We start from the raw sequence: 21,149 nt of genomic DNA, 5'->3' as shown, positions 1-21,149 counted from the left end.
TGACCTTGCGTCCGAATGAAAGCCACGGGCGGATGGGGAACGCTCAGCTTCGGAGCAGGTGTTCACCTTGGTGCTGCTCTGCCAAGGGTGCCCAAGCAAGGTGACCTCTGGAAAATATGGGGACCAGTCGGAAGAACACTCTTTAAATATTTGCAAGGGACTCTCAAGAGGTACAGGGACCCGCTCCGAGGTAAGGCCGGGATCTCCGTCACACGCGCCCCATCACCGGGCTCCTGCTGTAGCAGCTCCGGAACTAGGAAGCTGGGCGGCAAGGGGCCTTTCAGAGTTTTCTGTGGGGCTCTGATGTCTGCCTTCCCTTTGATGAAGCTGCAGATAAAGGATTATGCTTCCCAGAAGGGTCCCGTCCAAATTTGGGCGGGGGAGTGTATGAGGGTGTGCACGGGCACGTGGGTTGGGTGGAGGGGGCTGCTCTTTGCCAGACGATTTTGTGGTCGGCTGAAAACTGGCCCCCCCAAAACATCTTGCCCGAAGATAGCACCCCTGGAGCTTGTAAACATTACTTAATTTTGAAAAGGCCTTTTATAAAAAAGGTGATGAGGTTAAGGATCTAGAGATCCCCCCATTATCCTTGATTATCCAAGGGGGCGGGGGCGCTAAATGCTGTCACAAGTGTCCTTAGAAGAGAGAAGCAGAAGGAGATTTGACACATAGACGAGGAGGTGATGTGGCTCTAACAGGGAGATGGGAGAGATGCGGCCACAAGTCTTGGGGGGCAGCAGCCCCCCTAAAGCTGGAAGAGGCAAGGAATGTCTTCCCCGCCTTGAGCCTCCAGAGGGAGTATGGTCCTGCCAACACCTTGGTTAGGACCCAGTGAAACTGGTTCTGGACTTTGTGCCTCTAGATTTGTGGGAGAATAAATGTGTTGTTTTAAGCCACCAAGCTTAATTTGTTGCAACTGCCGCAGGAAACTACCACAAAGTTCTGGGCACGGCGGTTCTCTTCCTGCCTTTGCTCGTTCTCTGTGTCATTCTGGGACATCACCATTCGGTCTGCTGGCTGAACACACTGTGCTCACCCTTCCCACATACTTAGATACACTTCCTGTGGGCTCCTGGAGCCAGTTTCACTGACGGGCACCTTCTAGGGTTGATATAAGGATAAGATGACTTATTAATCACAAAGCCCCTAAAATAGCGCCTGGTTCAAAGTAAACATATATACACATGATACGTATATAGTAAGTCCTAGAGAAGTCGCATATAGTGCCGAGCTCTCGGTCTATACAAATATTTGTCCAATGGGAATAAATAAACAGAATCCTGTTTGGGGTCTTGGGGTTCTTGCTTTTGTAGTGCTTTTCCTCTGTTGACTCTTCGGGAGCCAGAGGACATTTTAAATTTAGTCCTAGGTTAATAACATTTCCCTTGAGAATGTGTTCCCAATTTTATAATGAAAGGTTATGGCTAGATGTGTGAGATAGCAGGAAGAGAAAACCCAAGCTTCGAGCTCACAGCTGTTCCACTGAGAGAAGGCTACAGTGAAATGCTCATTTCTTTCTACAGCTTCTTCCACGGAGACAAAGGACTAGTATTTAAATCTAGTCCTGTTCATGTGAGTTTCTGTATTAAACAACAACAGCAACAAAAGTCTCTCTTCTCTACTCCTAACTGTATTTGAAGAACAGTAAATTGCCCATTTCTCAACAAGAGAAGGGGGGGTAGACCCCAGGCCACAGCGTTAAGCGAGTGTGGAGAGCAGGACAGACCCAACCTCTGCCCACTCACTCCCCTCACTCCACCCCTGCCCCATGGGGAGTGGAGGTCAAGGTTTCAATCGCAATTCCGTCACCAACAGCTTGTGTGACCTTAAGCAAATCCCTTTACCAATCCAAGCTTTAATTTCTTCATATAAGACTGTGATTTAAAAAATAACTTTTCTGAGTGATGCCTTCTTGTTTTGTAAATATCTAAAAAGAAAAAAAAAAGTACTTATGGCTCTTACATACACTGTAATGCTTTTGTCCTAACATGGTTCAAACAGCTTCAAACCACTCTGATAGAAATCTCTTGACCAGGGGCTCCTGTAAGTGTCTGCCTTCATCTCAGGTCATGATCCCAGGGTCCTAGGATCGAACCCTGCATCGGGCTCCCTGCTCAGCGGGAAGACTGCTTCTCCCTCTCCCCCTCCCCTTGCTTGTGTTCCCTCTCTTGCTGTGTCTCTCTCTGTCAAATAAATAAAACCTTTTAAAAAATATTTTTTAACGATTTTTAAATTTATTTGACAGAGAGAGAGATCACAAGTAGGCAGAGAGGCAGGCAGAGAGAGGGGGAAGCAGGCTCCCTGCTGAGCAGAGAGCCCGATGTGGGGCTTGATCCCAGGACCCTGAGACCATGACCTGAACTGAAGGCAGAGGCTTAACCCACTGAGCCACCCAGGTCCCCTGTCAAATAAATAAAGCCTTTAAAAAAAAGTCTTTTGATCAAAGACCACTTGTCTATTTTCCATGTGCCTTATTAGTCCATATTGTGCTTTCACAAACTGGGCACTTTCTCTCCTCTGGTTCTGGGCGGTACCGAAAACTCCAGGGACAGAAGTGGGCTCTGTCAGAGTAGCCACTGTGTGGCCATCACAGATCAGACTGTGTGAGGCAGGTCTTCCGCGATTGCTTGAACACATGCTTTTCAGTGAAAGTGGGGATATCTGAAAGTGATTTAATTTTTTTAAAGATTTATGTATTGAGGGGAGGGAAGGGGCAGAGAGAGAATCTCAAGCAGACTCCCTGCTGAGCACAGAGCCGCACTCGGGGCTTAATCCCATGACCTGAGCCAAAACCAAGGGTCTGACACTTAACCAACTGAGCCACTCAGGCACCCCTGCAAGTGACTTAATTTTTTATAGCTTCCAGTGGATTTTCATAGACATGCCTTTTACACTTGTTAGACCACATCTCCATTCTGCACGGGACCGGGAGCTGGAAATCCTAGACCTCTTTCTAAAACACCGAGCACCACTGCTCTCTTCTAACTTCCCAGTCTAACTAACTGAGCAATTCTGCTGCCCCAGGAATCATTATTTAAAGAAATTTAAAAAAGAAGTCAGGGGAAAACGTAACAACTGTTAAATGGAGGTGGTCGGTGTATGGGTTTTCGCTGTAGAATCCTTGCAACTTTTTTTGTATCTTTGAAATTTTTCATAAACAAATGTTGAAAAATACGTAGGAAAAGATGAACTTTGTTGGGTGGAGTGTGGGGAGGGGGGAGAACTGATCATTTGCCCAATGCACCTATGGGGCACCTGTGGACACCCTCTGCCCTGGTTCCTGGAGTCCTACCCTGATACAACAGACAGCTTGTCGAATGGGCTCTAAGATCAGGGCTGGATCAGATATATGGGTCTCCTCCGTAGTCCTCTGCTATACCTGGCACAGCCTTTAGCTGACTCATGCTCACAGATACCAAGGAAAGGGGTTTCTAATACCTGTTTTAAAAAAAATTAGCAGATACTTTTAGGTGCTCAAGAAAGAATGGGTTGTATTGCCTATGGATTAATAAATCAGTGGTATGGGGGATCTGGGAAGCTCCGTCGGTTGAGTGTCCAACTCTTGATCTCAGCTCAGGTCATGATCTCAGGGTCATGACCTCAAGCCCTGCCTCGGGCTCTATGCTGGTCGCGGAACCTACTTATAAAATAAATTAAAAAAATAATTTTAAAAAATTTGGTGATATGTTTATCCTCACTTACCTGGCTTGACAGGTCAAAGATTGGAGGAGTTGTGATCAGCGTATCACACTGTCATTTTTCCAATACTTGTTTTTCAAATGGATATTTTCTTTTTAATCGGACTCCTTTAAACCATGTTTCGCTCCCTCTTTCCTTTCCATTTACGGGCTCCATCCTGTGGCTATTCTGTGATGTCACTCCAGTTGGCTGTTTTTTAGCTCTGGATCCTTCTTTCTAGAATTCCGCGTTGGTTTTGTGATCCTTGAGATAAGTTACAATCCCCGAGGCCCCTCACTATGCAGCTTCACATGGCTTCCTGGTACCATTTTTAAGACTCCCAGAGCCCACACCCCAGCCACCTAGTTCTGTGGGATATTCAGTTCCCTGCACACACAGGGGACACTCTCTGCCCTCTAAGACTTGGTGTGCATGGTTATTCTCCCTCCAGGGATACTGGAAAGTTCCTTTCCTCTCCCCCTCCTGTTGGAAGACTTTCTGGACTTCTAGGAGGGGAACAGGTGTCTCTGCTCTGCATCTCCCTAGGTCCCCCCGTTACCCTTCACGCACTTATCACCCTGTACTGCCATCACCTTCTCACATTTCCAAATCTATCACTGCTCTGCAAACTTTTAAAAGAAAGATTGATTTATTTTAGGTGGGGGAGAGAGGGAGAGAGAGAGAGGAGAGAGTGAGTGAGTGTGGGGGAAAGGGCAGACGAAGAGGGAGCCCAATGCAGGGCCTGCATCTCATGACCCTGAGATCACAACATGAGCTGAAATCAAGAGTCAGATGCCCAAGCGACTGAGCCATCCAGGCGCCCCACTGCTCCACAGACCTTAAGAGGGCTGCTCACCACGGTGTCCCTGTCTGCCGCACACAGTAGGTGCTCAGTAATTTCTGCTGCGTGAATAAGGAAATGATGACTACAAGAACAAGCGAATGAAACGGGGAGAGAAAAAAGGTGTTAGCGCTACCTTATTCATGTATCTAGTGTTGGCTTTACTGAGATAGAATTCACCCCATCAAGCGTACAATTTCACTGGTTTTCGTTATTTATTTTTGGAGCAGCCATTTCTAAAGAATAAGTTAGTTACAGGGAAAGATATGGCCATTTACAAAACATTTACGAAAGCTCAGTTTGTTTTGACTTTATTGAGAGAACGATGTTTCTGTTGTTGTAAGAACACAAAATACTATTTTAAATATATTCTTTAGAACCAATAACTTAACATTTAAATTAAAAGAGTTATAAACATGTCAAAGGAATGAAACATAGATCTTTTATTATGTGCGAGTCGTGCGTTCACGTTCCTCATTTAGGTCGAAGTCCACCTGAAGGGGTCTGCGTGGCCCGTCTCTCCCTATGGCAGTGTCCCTGCGTCTGTGTCTCTGCATCTGTCTGTGTGTATCGGTATGTGGTTTGGTGGTCTCTTAGATGCGGGGGAGGCATGAAGCGTGATAGTTTTGGGGATTTCCGATGCCACAACCATCGCTTTCTTTAGGAAGTGTATCCAAATCTCTGCTTCATCGAGGATCTTGGTTTGTATTTTATGTCTTCTCTTTTTCGGACACAGCTGGTCACGCCACAGATAATAAAGAATCCAACTGTGGATAATAAAAGTATTTAGAGTGGCACTTTCTGCTCAAAGTCAACTCATCAAATCCTTACTAGGGCAGGCCCTGTGCTGTGGGAAGTACATATTTCCTCGAGTGTAACCTACTGGTCTCTGTTTACCAGGTTGGGGGAGTCAGGCATAAACATGTGGGATTCGAATATAGGACAAGGACGAGAGAGAACATGAGGTAACATAAAGGAGAAAAAAGGTTTTCGAACGGTTGTGAGAGACAGATGCCCTTATTATCCTGACTGGAAACTACGATGTAGCTTGACACCTAGAAGGGCCTGGGGAAGTCGGGGCCACGTATCTGGCACCGGCACAGACTCAGGAGATCCTGAACACGACCGCTGTGGGGTTGAGCTGGGCCCCGGCATGTCAGTGGGAGTGAGAGCACAGACTTGAGGTTTTGGAAAAAAAGTTTTCCTTCCACGGAGAAACAGAGAGGACTGACTGTATCTGGTTAGGGGGAGAAGCGGCCCGGGGAGAGCAGAAGCTGTATTTGGAGATGAAGAGAAGACCGTAGTAGAGCAGGTGGGTGGGAACATGTCTGTGGAGAGGAACTTAGGACCAGAATATTGACGGCCACATCTGAGCGAAGAGAAAGCTAAAAGACGTCCTCAGGAAGAGACTAGAAACTCCTGTGTCGGCAATAAGGAATGACAAAAAATCTGGAGGGACCCCAGAAGTGATGGCGAGTGATGAAGAGTTCTGTGGCACCGGTGTCTGCGTGGAAGGCTGTGAGGGGCTGTCACAAACCTTTAGGCAGGAGAAATAAGGACTGCCCTGGGGTCTGAGGGAGAAGGGATGTTTCCAGAGAAAAGCCTCAGGGAGGGATTGTGTTTTGGTGAGTAGAGTGGGGAGAGGCGGAGTTCGACTTCACAGGCACTGCCTGGGAGGCCGTGGCAGGGCGCAGTGATGGGGCTGCCGGGCGAGCTGGAGCCGCTGGGTCTGGGGGGGCCTGGGCCCCGGGAGAACGAACGGTCCAGGCCGTGGGCACGGCCACCGCCGAGTGTGTGAACAGCAGGAGGGCAGAGGAGCGCCGAGGACCAGTCTGGGGATAGACTGGGATGTCTGGAAGGGAAGAACACTGACCGAGCGTGAGGGGAGACTGAGACCACGGGGCTGGGGATGGCCTTTCCGCAGAGGTGGACACGGTTCAGAGCTGGCCCGTTTCCCTGCTGCTTCTGTGCCTTCCTTGCCACCTGCGCCCCCCAACCCAGGCCCCGAGTCTGCTCCCGAACCTTACAGCCGACAGGGGTTGCGGGCCAGGAGTCTGACTGTGACCAGAGCGGGGAGGACACTTACAGAGAGGAAGGAGAGCGCAAGTCCGGAGGGTCGGGGGAGGGAAGCAGACAGGTGACCAAAGCCGTTCTGGACTGAAAAAGGAAGCAAACTCAAGGAGTCTGTAATGGGCTCAGCCACGGGAGGAAGGAGCATGGGGAAGGTTCCAGAACCATGTAATGGGAGGCGCCCTGGCGGTGACTGCGAAGGCAGCGGAGCAACACTGAGGGCCAGCTGAGGCTCTGTGCACACGCAGGGCTGGACTCTGGGAAGACAGATGCTGAGACTCATCCAAATGGCTCTAAGAAGGCACGTTTGGTGGAAGGGCACGTAGCCGATGGTCTCAAGGGACTAATGGCAATGAATCAGCAGCTGCCTGAGTCTGCAGGTGCGGGAAAGAGAGGCGGGGTAGGCCAGAAGGGAGGTCAAGGGATTGGAGAGGCAAAGGCAGCCTAAATCGAGGACCGTGGAAGGGAGGGGGCAGATCTCAGAGGTCTCAGTGCGAGTGGCGTGGGGTGCAGGGAGTGGACAGGGCCCCTAGAAACAGTGAAACACAGAGGTGGATGTCCCTGAGGGTGACAAGGACCCTGAAATGTGTCGTACGGTCCTCGAGGGGGTGGGGGAGGGGTCATGGAAGGGCACTGCCTTATTTTTTTTTTTTTTAGATTTTATTTATTTGAGAGAGAGAGAGAATGAGAGAGAGAGAGAGAAAGAGAGAGCGCATGCGAGGCGGGAGGGTCAGAGGGAGAAGCAGACTCCCCGCTGAGCAGGGAGCCCAATGTGGGACTCAATCCTGGGAGTCCGAGATCAGGACCTGAGCTGAGGGCAGTGGCTCAACCGACGGAGCCACCCAGGTGCCCGGCATCTCCTTATTTCATAACAGCGTTTGTCTCAACCAAGGAGGATGCCTGTCTGAAGGTGTGAACGTGAACAGGCTTTTGTACCTCTTCAGAAGTCTTGGGGTTTATAGATGGCACAGTCACTTCCCACATCCCATTCCATCCTCTGGAAGAAGTAGACCATGGTGCTTTCCATCAGTAAGCCACTCAAGACGGCCAGAAAGGAGAGCTTTCGGTTGATGTTCAGGGTCACTGCAAAAGAAAAGGCAACTCCTAAGTTCCTAAGAGTTGAATTAAGTGCTATAGGCATGGGAACTCTGTGGCATTGTGAATGGAATTGTTGTGTAAAGCAGTTTTTTAGAGAATCTCCATTCATTCTTATGCATCTCTGCTGCTACCTTCCCCCACGTTTTCATCTCTGGAGAGAAACACAGCATACAGCAAAAACATTAAGCTTCTCCTCCTGAAAGCAAGACACAGATTTCCATGAATATGGAAGGAGAAAAAAACAAAAAAACAAAAAAACAGATTCTAAGGTTACAAAGAGGTTAGCAGAAAATACCCAGAGATTTCTCAGTTCTACAGTTCACCATGAGCGGCGCTGCCAACCTCCCAGGACTGAGCTAAAGCACGTGAAAACATTCCGAAAACGAAAAATTACTATATCGTTCATTTGAGCAAATGCAGACTATACGCTGTGTATGAGGTCCTAGAGAAATGCCAGGCATTGTTAGGATTTATGGAGAATTGCAGTGTTTAGCAGGGTTTCTAAGACGGTGTTGGAGAAACAAGGCTTTAAGCTTGTTATGTGGGTTGAAGGCTGAGAAGACAGAATGAAAGACAGACATACCTCTGATGGCCTGAAAATTTGATGTAAGGACAAACACTTTAATGAGCCGGAGGCACAGGGGTGTGTAGTCGTGCTCCCAGATGACGGCTGGAATCAGCAAGAGCTTTCCATAGCTGGACAGTAATAACGCTTTCAGCAGCAAAATGAAGTTGGGTTTGGTTTTCGCTGTCATCGGTCGTTCTACCCACAGGAAAGCAAAAATGCCAATAAAAAAGGCAGTTTGTTCTAAGGAGGAAATGGAAAACAGAAATATGAATGTCTCTATCCAAACCATCTTCCTTCAGAAACAAAGAAACCACAATTCCAGCTGCCTTCATTTGAACTGCTTCATCAAGATCAAATTTTTTTCTTTTTTTTTTTTTTTTTAATTTTTTTTAAATAAATAAGCCCCTGCCTTCTGTGTCACACACACCCTGCTGGCGTGGCTGCAGAAGCGCATTCCAGTAATCTTGCATGGAGTATTGCAGGGTCCCCGGAAGTAAAAGTAAGTCTGTGAGAACGGTAACCATCAGCTCTCTGAAGTTCTTTCTAGGAAGTAAGGTTCTGTTTAAGCAACTTCGGTGCTCTCGATCTCCACAGAAAGAATGAAAGAGGACATGGAGGAGATTTTTAAATACAAAAGATGGGACCCACCCTAAAAATGATACGCAAAGATGTTTTCTTTGTTCAGTCTCCCACTATTTGTTGCCTATTATCTGCCAGTTCCGAACACCATTTAAAACCGCCCTTACTCCTTTCAACAAACTTTCTGAGTGCAACTCCTCATCCTTTGGCGAAGCATTCATAGACAAAGTCCAGACCTGAAGGCACAGTTCCACTGGGTTCACAGAACAGAGCAGTCTGTTCTGTTCCCATTAACTAGGAATCTGGCAGTTCTTAGCTGTTATGTGATGTTTATTAAGATTGTTAGTCCTCTGATTATCCAGCTGGGTATGTTTTGAGGGGTTCTGTCCCTAATTCTGTTATCCCCCCTAAACTGTGTTATTCAGGTTTCTGTAGAATCAGGTTTTTCTGGAACACATGTATCAGATTATAGGAGAGACAACTGTATTCATCCTAAAATGTTGTATAACCAAAGAGAGCCAAACTAAAAAGGTTCCAAGCACAGGTGATTAGAATCAATAAAAATAATTCTGAATGGCTGGCCTACAAGCCATTTGATATATCCCTCACGGGAGACACCCCATCTCCCCGCGAAATAACTCCAGGACTTGTCAACTGCAAGGATCTGCTCAAATAGGCACATCTTATAGCCTGGGATTTGGACAAAAATAACTTTAATAAAAGCAACAAAGAACTCCTTAACAACAAGAATGATCTAACAATAGTGTGTTGTCTCCTGTCATTGGAGACATTCAAACAAAGCTAGACTACCTTGCAGAACTGAGAGAATTCCTTGTACTGGACAGAGAGGTGGACAAGATAACCTTCCCATATTTCTTTCTTTCTTAAGATTTTATTTATTCATTTGGGAGAGAGAGAGAGAGTGAGCCAGAGAGCACGAGAGAGAGCACAAGCCCGGGAAGGGGAGAGGGAGGAGCAGACCCGGGGATCATGACCTGAGTTAAAGGCAGGTGCTTCACCGACTGAGCCTCCCGTGGGGGCCCCCCTCCATATCTTCCTAACTCAGAACTTGAGAGGTTTATGTACCTGCACCAGTCCCCGGGCTCTGCACTGTCTTTCACCAGGCAGGTATCTTGCAGCCTCTGTTCCTGAGGTGTTCGTGGATCCGATGGGCTCAGTGGGACCAGCTACCTGCCTATGGGGTGCGGCGCGGGAAAACCCCGTGGGGTGTGGCATGGGAAAACACCGCGTGGGGAGCCCGGACAGCCACCCGTCTCCGTGCTGACATTAACCTGGTGTGGGACTTTGGGGAAATCACCTGCCTTCCTACTTCTCTGCTTCCACAGATGTGCACAGGGGAGAACCCCAACCCACCTCCCAAAGGAAGGATGACTATGCACATTAAGTTGATCAAACTGTAAAAGCAGTGTTTATGTGATAAGATGTTGTATTTATATAACACATTTTCTATAAGCTATTTTAGGGGTTCAAAACTTAATATTGGATAAAAAAGTAACAGTAGAGAAATATTTCTGATTGAGTGTCAAAATATCCACTATAGAGTAGGTGCTACAGTAATTCCAAATTTTGGAAATAAGCCTGGTTTATTTTTTATATTAAAAATTATGGACACAAAAGGGTTTATCCTTAGAAATTTTCATAGCCTTTGCTTTAAAGCTTAAAATTATATTAGGTTTTAGTTCTTGGCTTAGGCAATGTTTTCTAGGATTTTTTAAAAAAGATTTTATGAGCGTGAGCGAGCACAAGCAGGGGAGCAGGCAGAGGGAGAAGCAGATACCCTGCCGAGCAGGGAGCCTGATACGGGGCTCGATCTAAGAACCCTGGGATGATGACCTGAGCCAAAGGCAGATGCTTAACTGACAGAGCTACCCAGATGCCCCTCAAGGATGTTTTTAATATTATTATGTATGTTTGGGAATCCTTGGCATACAGATTTTATTTTATCTACTTATTTTTTGAAGGATTTTATTTTTAAGTAATCTCTATACCCAACATGGAGCTCAAACTCACAGCCCCAGGATCAAGGGTCATGTGCTCTGCGGAATGAGCCAGCAGGCACCCCAGCATTCAAATTTTAAAACCTCAGAACTGCATGAGGAGACCAAGGAAGTGAGGGAAGACAGAGAAGAAAATGGGACAAAAGATGACCTTGTCCAGAAATCAGACACTGCAGTGAACTGGAGACTTGATATTATTATAATAATATTTCTTTATAATCAAAGAGTTTAGAAGCGGAGAAGCATGGAAGCCAGTAAGTAAGAAAATAGTCACAGAAATTAAGACAGTTCTGACCTAAGTCATAAACTGGAATTCTGAAGAAAAGCAAGTCCAGAACTTAAGGAATTTGGGGGCAGTAGCCATTTTCTTTCTCTCTTCCTTTTCTTCTTCTTCTTTTTTTTTTTTTTAAATTTTATTTATTTATTTGACAGGAGAGCACAAGCAGGGGGAGCAGCAGACAGAGGGAGAGGGAGAAGCAAGCTCCCACTAAGTACGGAGCCCGAGGCAGGGCTTGAACCAGGACCCGGAGATCATGATCTGAGCCAAAGGCAGATGCCCAACCACTGAGCCACGCGGGCGCCCCCAGTAACCACTTTCCCCAAATGCAGTCAGATAAATAAGAAGTGTTCCCTACTAAATAGATGGCATCAGTTCTATGCAATTAGTATAATACATCGGATAATGCCTGGCAATTATCCATCTGTTTTCATAAAGATGGGACCTATGTAATCTTTAAATTAGACAATCGAGAAATTAAATTGAGGAACTTTGTCAACAATATAATACCTCAAGATATTCTATGAAACTCTCTCATCTGCTATATATAACCATTTCCATAACATATGTGTAGTAACAAACAAAATAGTAAGAAAGTAGCTAATTTAGAGACTCACCTAGCAGCTGGTGATACAGCTGAACATTTAGTCTCAAGTCCTGGATTAACCCTCTCCTCTTACCAGTGATCAAGACCATCCAACTCACTTTTAATCAGAACAGCAGTTACCAGTTCACTAAGAATGGAAAGCACAGCTTCCTCCTACCTAGAGAGGCAATCGCGAACATTCTATAGAAATCCCATTCCTTGGCATATCTGATGAAGTCGTTAGGATCAGTGTTCTGGTTCGAATCTTGAAGCCGCCACCATCTCAGGTACGCCTCACAAAGCAAACAGAATATGCAGAGCTTTCCATGCATCTGGGAGTCAAAAACACAATGCCAATCATGGGGTAAAGAAACAATTATACGGAATATCAAACAGGCACAGACACAGCTAAGTATTTGCAGTTTGGAGGAGGCTCCCATCTCATAACTCTTCAAATTCAGAACTGCTCAGTTAAGGGGGTCATTGTGTCGTCTGTAAACCGGGCTTCTTTGTCAGCAACGCCCATCAGAATCACGGGAAGAGTCTTTGTCTCTTTGTCTAGGCCCCGATCCTGACTCAGGATCTTTGGAAGTAATCCTAGACATGCAATTTTGAAACAGTTCTAGAATTAAGGAGGATTCTGATGTATACCCCTAGTTAAGAAACACTGCTTTAAACAGTACTTCACCCTTCACTACGCTTTCAGCATCCATCCTGAATGAGAACAGAATCAGGCACAGAATTTCTGTGCCTCATAGATAGGTGGAAGCAGCCATGAGAACAGATTTAACCTGAAGATTCCATCATACCTCACAGGAAGCTGTTAGTCTGAATATAAACTTTAAAAAAAAAAAAAGGCCCTATGCCTGATGAGTGTGAATGCATATACTGAAGACAGAAATTAAAAGGTAGAAAGTCCCTTGCAAGTTTAAAAGGCTGAAATTTTGGCAAAAAAGAAAATACCAGGTAGAAGAATTAGCTCTTTAAAAACATTCTTTTTAGGCAGGTTCCACACACAGCATGAAGCCCGGTGTGGGGGACAGGCTCACAACCCTGAGATCAAGACCTGAGCGGAGAGGAGGCAGACACTTAGCCAACTGAGCTACCCAGGAGCCCCAAGAACTCGCTTTTTATTTTAGTATTTTATTTTATTTTAGATTTTATTTATTTATTTGAGAGAGAGAGACAGAGACAGGGAGAGAGAGCACAAGCTGGGAGGAGAGGGAGCAGCAGGCTCTCCACTGAGCCAGGAGCCCTACGTGGGGCTCGATCCCAGGACCCTGTAATCATGACCTGAGCTGAAGGCACATGCTTAACTGACTGAGCCACCCAGGCGCCCCAAGAACTGGCTTTTTAAAATACATTGCTCTTTTTAAAATACCTGGATAGCTCAGTTGGTTGGGTGTTGGACTCTTGGTTTCATCTCAGGTCATGAATTCAGGGTCATGGGATCTAAGCCCTGCATCAGGCTCTGTGCTCAGCTCCTACCCCAGTGCATGTGCACGCTCTCTCTAATAAAGAAAATCTTTTAAAAAATTAAAAATAAAAAAATACATTACTTTTATGGGCTGGACTGTCTATGTCAACAGAAAGTGGGGAAAAGAAAGTGTGTGTGTAAGTGCAATGCAGTCCAGGAACAGGCATCACTGTGGATTTCTGAGCTGCTTCTAGTTGGTTCCACCCTGGAATCACCTGGGGAGTTTTAAGAAATACTGATGCCTGAACCCATTCCCAAAGATTCTGATTTAACTGATTCTAGGTGAGGCCTCACTTGGAGAGATTAACTGCCCTCCCGCTCCCCAATGTGATTCTACTATGTACCAAAGTTTGGGAATCAATGCTCCGGCCGTTTAAAAACTACCCTGGTTATTTAACTTGGGGGGTGGAGGGAAGGGATTCCCTCAGAATAAAAATTCCCTCAGAATAAAAATGCAATAAATTGTTTAAAAATATTCCTCTTTTAGTGTTTGCTGACTTCTTCTAGGTGTAATTCTCTCCCTACCTGGATATATTTAATTTTATATTAGATATAATTTTATATTAATTTTATTGTTAGAAATAATTGACGTCTTTTTCAAAAGGTAACCCACTAAAAGGCAAACTAGTAGCCCTGGTTTGTCACTTTCCTCCCAGTGACCCTATTCTTAAATATTCACTAAACATTGTGCACCGTGTTTATCAATGCCTGTTATTTCTAGAAACTTCCAGACACTGCTGAGATAAAAGACCCATCCTCGTTAGCATCTCTTTCTTTTCTTTTCTTTTTTGAAGATTTTACTTATTTATCTGACAGAGAGCAGGATAGCAAGCAAGAGAAAGCACAACCGGGGGGGTGGGGGACTGGGTAGCAGGAGAGGGAGAAGCAGGCTCCTCACTGAGCAGGGAGCCTGAAGCGGGGTTTGCTCCAGGGGCCCCAGGATCATGACCTGAGCTGAAGGCAGACACCCCACTGACTGAGCCACCCAGGCACCCCTAGAATTTTTTTTTAAAATAATGCTCTTTAATTCTGTTCAAAATTATTATTCTTTAAAAGTATAAAAGCGGGGTGCCTGGGTGGCTCAGTGGTTTAAAGCCTCTGCCTTTGGCTCAGGTCATGATCCCAGGGTCCTGGGATGGAGCCCCGCATCGGGCTCTCTGCTCAGCAGGGAGACTGCTTCCTCCTCTCTCTCTGCCTGCCTCTCTGCCTGCTTGTGATCTCTGTCTATCAAATAAATAAATTAAAAAAAAATAAAAGTACAAAAGCATCATCAAGTAAAATTAGAAAATAAAAAATTATCACAACTTACGTTTATTTTAGTATTGAAAAGAATATGTCTGTAGGCCTGGGCTTTGCATAAAATAGCATTAATCAAGATGATAACAGGATCATACTCGATATATTTGTCTACAGGTTTCTGGCAGGATTTCTGAAATAATGTGAGATAATATTAGAACAAGCAAATGTATACATTCTGAAATCTTAAAGGCTTTCAAACCAGCAGAGTCTATTTTGGACTTCTACAGCAGTAAGGACATACCAGCACTAATTTAAATTAACTTCTCTTCAGACACAAAATGTTCACCTACAGAAGCCCTGGTTTCAGAAATGATAATATAATCTTCTAGGTATGAGACAGTAATCTTTCAATCTCATATGTAAGAAGGTAAAAAGATATTTGATTTAAAGACTGATTTTTAGGCAGAAAAGTATCCCAGAAAATCCTACTTTCAATCTGTAGGACTTATTATAAAATAAATACATTTATAACATACTTTTATTGAGAAATTGTTCCCTGTTGGCTAGATGGCCATCAACTTTGTGGTTCTTGAAACACGACTTGGAGGAAGGAGTTCAGAAGAGTAACCCCCACACCCAAAGCTTCTGAAAGCTAAAAGCAGGTAAATGTGTGGCACAGCGTCAACAATCCGGGGCATGGCAGACACCAAGAGAAACTTGTTTTTTTTCCTCCACTAACATCGAGACTATGGAAAGAAAATGGGTCTGTCTCTGTGACAGTGAAGACACTGGACGATCATGAGCTGTAAAAAAGGAAGTGGGTTGGTCAGCTTGGCTCTAGGTGACCCGAAGCAAGACCCCTGGGCTCTCCTACGAGACTCTCCTATGAGACTCTCCTGTGACTCCTTTGAAATTGCCCTTTTTCTGGACACATGTGATTACAATGTTACCAAATCCCAACATCATCAGAACATATAAAACACAGGTGTACAAGAATAAGCTCATCAGAAACGTGACATCTGAAACAGTTTTAGTTACAAAAGCTGAATCCAGGCTACTATGCTAACGGCTACAGTTCCAACAGAAAACATTATGAAATTCTGATAAGATAAAATGGAAACAGAAGTGATGAACATGGAAACATACAGGGGATGGCCTTTTAATTACATCAAAGCCCTAGGGGGGGCATGAAATATGCTGAAGCATATTAACTCTCTAATCCAAACGTAATGAACAAATCACTTCCAACTTAAGAGTCTCAGCACTTCACTCATGTCATTTACAAGAAATGGGTATGTTTTTGAGTCATCAAGTGAACCAATGAAGGGAGATGTGCTATTACCCCAAATCTAAATGCACCTAATTAATAATTTTGCAGTGTTTCAGTTGGGCAAAGAGTAAGCCAGGGCCTAAACAGAAGGCACCGAATCAGAAATCCCACGTTCGCGACAAGGAGCTGTTTTCTAGACACCCTCCCTATGCTACCAAAACACTTCGTCTCTACAAACCACACTGGAACACCTGCTGTGAGGCTGCTTCATTGTAAAATGAAATTGCTGGTGGGTCAAGGGTCTTTTCTCTGTCCTTTAAAGGTTCCCTAAAACCCATCTTCAGACACTGCAAGCCTATGCCAGGATTTAGACAATTTTTATAAGGAGGTAGGCAGAAACCAGCATTGGCGGACACGGCAGGACCAATGTGTTTGGAGTGGCTACAACATTCATTAGAACAGCCGACTTTACTTCGTCTTTTCTATGGACCAGGCACATCCAAGGTGCCGGATAGTCACTTTGAGACTAAGTCTCTATCCTCCAGGACCTTATAGTTCAGAAAAGGAAGACGAATAAGCCTGCTACCGGAAGGGTTTCAGCGGAATGAACACAGGGACATGAGCGCAGACAGAAGGAGCAGCTTCTGGCCTCATGTGCTTTGCTCTGTTCTACGCCTTCCCTTCCTCGCTTTCTGAATATTTCATAAACATTGAAAATTCATTAGGGTCTGCTGGTTCCTTCCCTATCAGCTTCAGCCTGATTTTTCCTTGTTCACTTCCTATTACTTGCTTTTCCCTTGGGTGCTTCCTTCACCTTGAATGTAAGGATCTGGGAAACCACACGCACACAAACAAATGTAGTAAAACATCTGGGTGGCTGACGGCTACATTTAGATACGTTTTCTGATTTTGAAAAACATGGTTCCATTCCATTTACTACTTACTAGACAAATATCCTGAAACAGAAAGTTGTCCTCTAAGAAATCCCTATAGCACGGGACCATGCACACGCCAGAAACTCAAACACTTCCACCATCTCCATCTCACCATGGGTATGAATGACTCTCTGATTCCATGCTCTCCAGCTCTCCAGTGAATCCCATCTCTTTTAGAATATAAACTGGCCAACATTTTGTGAATATTTTGGCTGCTTCTTCCTCCCCATCATCTCCGGGGCCGTTCCCATCCGCACTCATTCTCAAATCTGTTTCATTTCAGCGCCACAATAAGCAAACATGTATCTTTTCTTAAAAATATATTTTATTTATTTATTTGTCAGAGATAGAGAGAGAGTGCGTGCGCGCGCACCTGCAAGAGTGTGCACAAGGAGAGGGAACAGCCGGCAGAGGGAGAAGCACGCTCCCTGCTGAGCAAGGAGTCTGGGATCATGACCTGAGCATGACCTGAAGGCAGAGGCTTAACTGACTGAGCCACCCAGGTGCCTCCGCGAATACATATCTTGAAAGTGGAACCTCCTAGGCTTTAAGTTCAAGGGCAGGACAGTGTCCTACTCATCGCTGCACCCAGCATCTAAGGATGGCAGCTCAACAGTGTCCTACTGAACAGACTCGAAATTTAGGAGGATCTCGAAGCAGTCTGGTTTTGTTACCATCATGAATTTATCAAATATCTGAGTACAGGTAAGAGTCCAGGTGCTACAGGAGATCAAAAGTACTAGATTTTTAAACTGTGAACAGCTGAGGGTGAGGGAATGTTAAAAGCAAGGGACACCCTTCCATTAGATGGAGGAGAATGAGGGAAACCCAGAGAGGCAAGTGGGGAGGCCTGGCAGTGGAAAAATAGGAAGAACAAAGAGAAAAAGAAACACAGGGAGGAGATCAGGGTGAGTATGCTGCTGGTTCCAAAGACAGCAACTAAGAGACCAAAGCGTGTATGAGTTACCAGCTTATAGAAACTTGGGCCATTTTTTTCCAGAACAAAAAGCCTGATGTCTAAAAACTTTTCCTCTCACGACTCAAGAGAGCCTTATTTTACAATTTAATTTTCAGAGTTCAGCATCAACTAAATGATTTTTCCTAAATAATACCACTATGGGTATTACGATGTATTATCATGACAAAGATGAGGATATTACGCACTGTAAGTCATCAGGGAGTGACTGTGTACAATAACATACTGTACCATCACTCAGTATTCCAAATATAATTCTAGAGAAGCCAGCACTGACGATTAGGAAAAGGATTTTGTTAGTTTAATGCCAATAATTTAAAAAAAGATAAAGCTTAATTTGTATCATTAAAGATCACTAACTGCAGAGACAGTTACAACTTTACTGGATGAAAGACTGCATTCAGTTATGTGGTTGTCATCTTTAAAACAGATCATTTAACTGGGCCAGTACAGAAGTCATTAAATTTAGATGCCATATAACTCACAAGGTCACCAGAATGGCCAACGATATGAGCATCGAAAAACCTAGAAATGGTTCATGCATCCTGCAGATACTTATTGTGTACTTACTATGTGTCAGGTACTGTCCTGGATGAGCCACCTGTATTAATGAAGAAATTATATATACTCACATACTCTCTTCCTGTGTAGCTTAGATTTTAGTGGGAGGAGATCGGCAATAAATAACAAGTAAGTCAGTTGTATAGACTACTCAAAGATGACAGGTGCTATGGGAAAGATAAAGCAGGGAGAGTTGATAAGCATGTCCGAGTCGGGAGGGGGAAATCACAATTTATAACAGGGTGGTCAGACTAGACCTCTCTGAGACATTAAAAATAAAAATAATTGAAGGAGGGAGTTAGGTCAGACACCTGACCGAAGAGCGTTCCATGCAGAGTGGAGAGGCCCTGAGGAAGCAACCTGTCTGGTTTAAGAACATTCAGGAAGCAATGGAGCTGCAGGAGAGTAAGGGGAAGTGTTAGGACAATCACCCCGGTGAGACATGATGACAGCAGGGGTCACGGTTGTAGAGGTGGTCAAAAGCAGGGGATTCTAAACAATCTGAAGACAAAATCCAAAGACTAACACAGGCTCTGCCAAGCAAACGCATGAGGAATGTGGGAGAAAGAGGAATCAAGGCTCAGTACAAGGCTTTTTGGCCTTAGGAACTAAAATGGTTGAGTTGCTATTAACTGTGAAAGTCTGACGCAATTTCAAAAATCCATTTGGAGAAATCAAGTAGGTAGTTGGACATGTGGGGACATTGTGGAGTTCAAGGAAGAGGTTCAGGCTGGAGGTTTAAATCTGGGAATTGTCAAAGTTTAGATGGAATGTAAAGCCATGAGCCAGCAGCAGTTCTTCAAAGGAGAGTGTGTAGAGAGGTAGAGGCCCAAGATCGGAGCCTTAGGATACTTCATGGTTAAAAGGTAAGGCAGGTGAGGAAGAACCAAAAATGAGACTGAGAAGAATAGCCAGTAAAATAAGAAAACTAGGGGCGCCTGGGTGGCTCAGTGGGTTGAGGCCTCTGCCTTCAGCTTGGGTCGTGGTCTCGGGGTCCTGGGATGGAGCCCCACATTGGGCTCCCTACTCAGCAGGGAGGCTGCTTCCCTCTCTCTCTCTGCCTACCTCTCTGCCTGCCTGTGATCTCTGTCTGTCAAGTAAATAAATAAAATCTTAAAAAAAAGAAAAGAAAACTAGAAGAGTCTGGTGTCCTGGCAACTGCACACAGCATTTCTAGAGCGAAGTAATAAGGCCGAACGCTGTTGACAGTTCACTGAGAATGGACTATGGGATTTAGTAAAGTAGAAGTCAGCAACTGTGATCTTAAGAACAGTTTCCAGTGTCATGGTGGGTGGAGGGAAGTGTGTCTGAAGTCGATTCAAGAGGAAGTAGGAAAGGAAATAAAGATAGCAAGTACAAATATCTCTTAAAGGACACTGCTGTCAAAGGGAAGGGGAAAAGAGGAGGGGCTAATGGAGGAAGTGAGATACCAGGCGTGTGTGTTTCTTAGAGAAAGTCTAGTACGCATATTGGTGGGAAGGATCCAGCGAGAGCAGAAGAGTATTGTGGCAGAGATGTCCCTAAGTTAATGGAAGAAGACGGATGGGTCAAGGGCACAAGAGCAGGCTGGTTTGAGACAAGTGTACGGACGGTTCATCCATTCGATCGGGAGGGAAGAAAGAGCATATGAATAACGGGTGCAAATACTGGGTTTACGTGGTTGCAAAGCATGTGCAAGTTCTCTCTCTCTCTCTTTTTTAGCAAAGCAGGGAAGCATATATGGGAAATGGATTAGTGAAATGTACTGTGATGGCCGATGGCATCAAGGGCTAAACGAGGTTAGTGGTCATGAATTCAGGTGATTTTTCCTCAGTTGAAGTACAGCCGAAAGGGTGAGGAGACGGATCCGACGGTATGTTGGATTTAACCAGGGTGGAGATCTTTCCGAGCGAGGGAAACCACTTGAGAGAGGAAAAGTGACGATGTCGGTGGACAACAGATGACACTGGTACACATTCACACTTTATCTACTCTCTTCTGTAGCACTACAGACCACGGTTTTCTAACGAGGATTATTATTAGAAAATCATCAGGAGAACAGAAATGGGACAAAAACATATGAACTGCCTATTATGTGGCGGGTTCTCTGCTAACACCCCAAAAGAACCTCCAATTTTGTGACCTTTGAAGCATTCAACCATCCTCTATAGACTATGAACACCTTGAAAACGAAATTTGTACTTCATCATTTTTGTTTCTGTTATCACCAAGGTCAAGCTTGGTGCTCTGCACCCAACACACACCGTACACCCAATAAACCACAAAGGATGAAACCAGGGACATTTAATACGGGTGTGGACCGCACGGGTGGTAACATTCCTCCATGAAAGGGAGAATGGCTGAGAGTGTGGGTGTGAACTCGAACGTCAACCTCATCCAATCTTTAAATTTCTCCGCACGACGTCTACGCCCATCTCCGTTCGCGGATCCGCTGCCCACGCTGTGTCTCACCAGCAAACACCGCGGGGACGAGAAAGCCGCTGTCGGCGGTGAGGTCTCCCACACCACAGGTAACTACGCAAACGCTCCGCTGATCCCGGACGGGAACGTCCGGTTCCGAACTGAGGGCTATACTAGGGGACCTGAAAGTCGTCGGTTTTTACTGCCCTAAAAAGCTGATATACAGATCCCACGGCCCGTCACGGTCCCCAAATCCGCGCCATGTTCTTCCCAAGGACGCCCCACGCCGACAACTCACGCAGATGGTTATCTTCAGCACTCCGTGGTTATAGTCTCGGTACAACTCCCTGGCCTCCTGGTTGCATTCGATGCACCGGTACGGGCAGGCGGCCGAGGCAGCTGCAGGAGTTGCTGCAACCCCCTCCGCGCTCCCCTTGCCCGCGGCCACGCCTTCTGTGTTTCCCTTGCCGGGCCGTAGCCCACTCCGCCCACCGGTGCCCATTTCCACGCAACTGCAGCCGAGAACTTCCGATTCAGTGGCGGGGGAAGACGTCAGAAACCGAACCGGAAAGCCTG

At 45.5% G+C, this 21,149-nt stretch overlaps 1 protein-coding gene across 1 annotated transcript; it reads right to left on the bottom strand.

Annotated features, from left to right (window-relative positions):
- Positions 1-4,814: 4,814 nt before the first annotated feature.
- Positions 4,815-21,100, bottom strand: ARV1 (ARV1 homolog, fatty acid homeostasis modulator). The gene is made up of 6 exons (XM_046027648.1): positions 20,872-21,100; positions 14,502-14,621; positions 11,894-12,047; positions 8,271-8,495; positions 7,526-7,672; positions 4,815-5,286 (listed from the first exon to the last, which is right to left on the bottom strand). The coding sequence occupies exons 1-5, from the start codon at positions 21,073-21,075 to the stop codon at positions 7,530-7,532; spliced, it is 846 nt and encodes a 281-aa protein (XP_045883604.1). The 5' UTR covers positions 21,076-21,100; the 3' UTR covers positions 4,815-5,286; positions 7,526-7,529.
- Positions 21,101-21,149: the final 49 nt, after the last annotated feature.

This window comes from Meles meles, chromosome 13, assembly GCF_922984935.1.
Source record: "Meles meles chromosome 13, mMelMel3.1 paternal haplotype, whole genome shotgun sequence".
Lineage (NCBI taxonomy): Eukaryota > Metazoa > Chordata > Mammalia > Carnivora > Mustelidae > Meles > Meles meles.
This window is presented reverse-complemented; position numbering and strand designations above follow the sequence as displayed.

Coding starts and splice junctions, on each gene's coding strand:
- ARV1 (XM_046027648.1), bottom strand. CDS start 21,075: ATGGGCACCGGTGGGCGGAGTGGGCTACGGCCCGGCAAGGGAAACACA. Junction 12,048..14,501: donor TTTTCAATACTAAAATAAAC/GTAAGTTGTGAT, acceptor TTTGACTCCCAG/ATGCATGGAAAGCTCTGCAT. Junction 8,496..11,893: donor GTTCGCGATTGCCTCTCTAG/GTAGGAGGAAGC, acceptor TTTCCTCCTTAG/AACAAACTGCCTTTTTTATT.